General features: G+C 43.3%; 1 protein-coding gene across 1 annotated transcript in view; it reads right to left on the bottom strand.

The window, feature by feature from the left end:
* dcc (DCC netrin 1 receptor) overlaps positions 1-5,000 on the bottom strand; it is a 328,455-nt gene that overhangs the window by 69,278 nt on the left and 254,177 nt on the right. The window contains 2 exon segments of the mRNA XM_069168937.1: positions 1-60; positions 4,149-4,287. The exon segment at positions 1-60 is cut by the window's left edge and continues 48 nt beyond it. Coding sequence (XP_069025038.1) covers positions 1-60; positions 4,149-4,287 — 199 coding nt within the window.

Here is a 5,000-nt window from a genome sequence, read left to right as displayed (position 1 = left end):
TGGCGCGGGGTCGTCCCTCGCGACTGATCACCGTTAAATCTTTGGGGGCGGAGCTCGGAGCTGTCAATTATAGACGGAGATATTAGAAGAAAAGATAAGAAAGCAGTTTGAGAGCCAGCTTCAATTCCTGCAGTTCAGGTGATGAAGATTTCAGTGTTTCTAAGTGGTTAACTGCTGCAACAATCATGCACAGTGTGAGTATGACTCATTATTACAGTAATCAGCTGAGTTTGAACTTGTGAAACATTTTGAAAATTTCCAACACTTTCCCAAAGTGCATTCCTTTAAGGCCTCCGTTGTGAACATGTTCAGGACTCGCCCTCACAACCAGAACTTAATGTTCTCCTTAACTGTCACCATGGAAACTAAGCGGCACCCATCAGAACTTTAGCGCGTGTTTCTTAAGTAGAGATGTGATGAAAAACAAAAAAGTTTGAAGGTTCACACCGGGAGAGGACTCTCACAGAGTCGGATAATGAAACTGATTGTTAAATCTGACATGATGTGATGGAGGAAATTATGAGTTCCCGCTGAGCCTGTTAGTGACGATGACAACCTGCGCTGCTCATAAATACAGAGGGACACTCTGGGAAAATACACTGCACACACAATGGCTGAGGAAAGCAGCAGCTTCATCACTCACAATAGATATAATTAAATTCATTCAGTTTTAATCAATGCTACTGTGTTGTTGACTTCTCAGCCTGATGGGCATCACTGAAATAACTGAAAAACACAGTGTGGATTAAAGTGAGACATTAAAAAAAACAGACAGCTTCCATTTTATAGAATCAACGTGAGCAGCAAACGAACGCCTTCAGCAAGGATTCTGACAAATTAGACTAATTAGAGGTGGGAAGAAGACTGTTGTTTGATGTTTGTTTGACGATGTTGTCAAATGATTTCAATCTGATCTCACCACTACATGTTTATGGGATGTCTTTCAGTCGTCGGCCTTAAACCAGCGGCGTCCCCTAGGGAAGCGTCCTTGTGCTTTTATTCTTTTTATTCCACATTAATGATTCAAGACCTGCCCTCTCGTGAGAGATTTCTTTTGGCAGATCGTGCTGCATTCAAATTGACACAAACAGATAAAACTGGCTCAGAAAATGTTCTGCAGAATTTGGCATTGTGACTCTCCAACTGCAAACAGGGACCGTTTTACTTTAGATCTCAGATCAATGAACAAAATATTCTAAACTTTTAGTCGGGTGAGCCAGACAGTACAAAAGTACTGCTAAATATCGATGTTGTATGTTGAGACGGTTCTCCAGAGAAAAGACTCGGCATCAATCCTTTCAGCAAAAACGCTGAAAATCAACATTAATTTATGTCAAAGTAGCAAAACTCTTGACTGGATGCAGTAATTAGGACTTTGAAAGCAAAGTGATGTTATATTGTGAAAAACGTTGAACACGGAGGATGTTGGGGTCGATGGATTGGTCAACAAAGCAATGCCACGAGTTTGTTGAAGTCAAATGGGAAAACCTTTCAATGAGTCGTTGGGGACGGCAGCTACAGATGAAATATTTAGTAATTTAATTTGGAGGAGTTGAATGGTAATTCAGATTATCAGATTATCCTTTGGCAGCAAAAAGCAGTCAGAATTGACAGCACAGCAAAATTAGCGGATTACCTCGAAGGTATTTTGACTCGACAGACACCTCAACTCAGACAAGCTTTAGATTCCTCAAAAATGACTTTTGTTGACCAAAACTGTTCCACAAAACACTGCCAGAATGGCATTCAGTCATTTTTTTTTTAGCACATTACTTACAATTCTGTTTGCATATCAGTAAAACTTTAGATTTCTGTAAACAAGGTTAGGATGGGAAGTACAGGATTTATTCTTTAGGAATCATGTTGCCAGATAAATTTGATATTCTGAAATTTGGTCAAAAAGTAACTTCTGTGTAGATGGTGGTCCCGGAGGAAGACCAGCGGACACCCTTCTATGTGAAGCAGTAGTGATGAAGGCTTGTTTATCGGGTTGATGTACTGCATCTTTCTCAGTGTCCTTTAGACTCAGCGGCTGTTTCACAGTAAGGCAGATGTGTTGAGAGGAGGCGATTTGTTTCGGCGTTGTGTTGTGAAAATACAGTCAGTGTGTGTTGTGTTGTGGAAATACGGTCAGTGTGCCCCACCCCCCACCCCCACCCGAGCCGGTGGATCACTGCAGGGATTGAGTGGGCTCAGTCCGTCTGCTCATTCTGAATGTCAATGTATTCCTGCGGCCCCGGGGAGCTGCTAGTGTAATGCCGTTCACGCTTAATTGGGTGACAAATCTGGCAAACATGATTGTAAACATCCTAAAAGGGATACCTTGACATTTTGATTTGAGTCTGTGGTCGGGCTCATTGTTGCAGACAGTTGTTGTGTTGTTGCGGGGGAGAGTGGAGCTTCTCGAGGACTCTTCACTGAACCGCAACATGATTTCTGTCCACTGTTAAACTTCTTATTAAAAGTAATTGCAGTTCTGGGTGGAGAACAAAAATAAATTAAAACTGCAAGCAGTGATATACGGCCCTCGCACTCCGGTGCGCCGCATCCCCAAAGCCGCCTCCCCAAAGCCGCCTCCCCGAAGCCGCCTCCCTGACGTGCAGCACGCGAGGGACCGCGTATACCCGCTTAAAGTTGCTATTTTTGTCTCGTTTCCTGTTTCCAGCAGGGGGCGCTGGCGAGCCGTTTGGCCACGCCCACTCGCAAAACACATCAGATGTTTTGTCTCACCACACCGGATGTATGTGACACGTTTCGTGAGGTTTCAAGCATCCTTTGACCTTAAACATCAACTTCCTGTGTCACGGTGAGACATCCAAATTTGCCGCATCGTCACGGCGACGCCCATTGACAAAGTCGAACGAATGTCTCAATATATCATCGACTACATGTTTAGGTTATTGTGACCCGACTTTACGTTCATGGGATCAACCAGCTCGACGTAGAATGTAAAAGTATGAAAAGTGTCATCTCCAGTGTCCACCAGGGGGCGCTATGACTATGAGCGAATATTCCCCCACAGGGGTCTTCAGGGCGGGGCTGTTATCATACCTGTGATGTTTGGAGAAGGTCGGTCCATGTACATAAGATTTAAAGCAACTCCTAGTTTCACGGCGAGACCCTCAAAATGGCCGCCTCTCACGGGCACACACATCGATGAAAACAAATTATTTTGATAACTTTTAATCCCAAACATGTTTTCTATCCAGAGAACCTAAATTCAAGTCGGTCGGACAAAATCCCTCGGAGGAGTTCGACAAACTACAACGTGTCAGAGTCGCCCAAAATGGTGACTAAATTCAAAATGGTGGACTTCCTGTCCAGTTGACGTAATGGTGCAATGTAACTTTTTAGTGCGTCCAGGTGTGATACACGTGTCCACCGGATTTGGTGAATTTAGGTAAATGTGGCTGCCGGGGCATCTCTTTAGGGGGCGCTCTCGAGACGTTTGGCCACGCCCACTCGCGACTCCACCAGAATATGAAATTTTTCGCCAGGAGACAAATGTTTATCCACTTTCATGAGTTTTTGAACATGATAAAACCTCCAAAAAGGAAAATCACTTTACGTAAGAATAAGAAGAACAACGACGACGACGTAGAACATTTTTATGAAATACAACAACAGGGCTTTCGCACCGATTCTCGGTGCTCGGGCCCTAAAAAGATCTGCAGCTTAGTTTTTGGTGTACCAACGTTTCCTGAGTCCGCCCTGTGTTCGCCGTTCATCTTTAGGAATTGTTTTCAATAAATCCTTGAGAGGAAAATTGTGAAATTTCTGTGTTTTACATGACAGTGAAAAAAATGACTGCATTGAAAAAACACACATCATCCACTCACTGTAAACTTGATTATTCATGTGAATGGCAGCATGCTGTTCCTTCAGCAGCTCATTCATCAGCTGATTAGTAAACAAGCAGAGACATGTTGAAGCCATCGGCCGGTTTTACAGCACACAATTTGACTTGGACACTTGTGATGCGTTGTGAATGTCCACCACACGGCTCACTGTGTAAATCACGCAGCATCAATATCACACGCTACGCTGTTGGCGGTGGTGATTTCACAAAAGTGAATTAGGAGGAAGAGGACGTGTTGTGCCGATGGGTCCTCGTAAGGACAGAGCAAGTGTGTGTCTCAGAGTCCTACCTGCTTCATACGTCGTGGCGTGCGCCGTCATGCTCCACGTGCTGGACTTGCGACCTTTGGTTACCATGACAGCGAACTCGTACATGGTGTTAGGTTTGAGGCCGGTGACGGTGTGGCTGAGCGCTGTGGTGTCTGCAGACTGGGAACATGAACATATTTGAAGTTTTATAAGTTTTATAACAGAAGGCAGACACAATACAGAGATGTGAGCTTGTATAGAGGAGAAGAATAAGGGATCTGGAGTTTTATAAAATTTAGCAAAATCCCCCGAGCATTGTATTTCCAGTCTGTTCTGCTCTTACATCTTAACCAACACTGTGCTTCATGAACTTTGGGTCACTCAAAGAACAAACTTTGGTTTGTGCTTGTGGCTCAAAAGAAGTGTCATATTCAGTCTGTCTGGTGATTGAGGTGAATAGACTGCTCTTGTATGGATTTCCTTTTTCCAGTGTTTTTGAAACATGGTTCAGATGTTCAGAGTTTTGGTTGGAAGAAAACAACATAAAAAGGTGAAGGATCCTTGTTGTACCAATGAGAACTATTCTCAGCTGTAGTTGTACTGCAGCTGCACTGCTCAATCATTCAATCTGTTTCTGTCAGTGAAGAAGTTTTATTGATCAATTAAAACTTCAGAAAAAGGAATGAAAAACACACAGAATACATTTTCTCTGCAGTTGTAACTGATTCATAAAACTCTTTGATTCTCCCTGAGTAAAAAAAGTACAATAAATAAGTATAAAAAAGTATATCTGTCCATCCATCTATCAGTGAGCGGTCTGACATGTAGCAGCAAGTGTGTGTGTGTGTGTGTGTGTGTGTGTGTGTGTGTGTGTGTGTGTGTGTGTGTGTGTG

Source organism: Embiotoca jacksoni, unplaced genomic scaffold, assembly GCF_022577435.1.
Source record: "Embiotoca jacksoni isolate LCO1_2020_lvr unplaced genomic scaffold, fEmbJac1.0.p SCAF_42, whole genome shotgun sequence".
Taxonomy (NCBI): Eukaryota; Metazoa; Chordata; class Actinopteri; family Embiotocidae; genus Embiotoca; species Embiotoca jacksoni.
The sequence above is the reverse complement of the archived record's forward strand: the minus strand, read 5'-3'. Positions and strand labels throughout refer to the sequence as shown.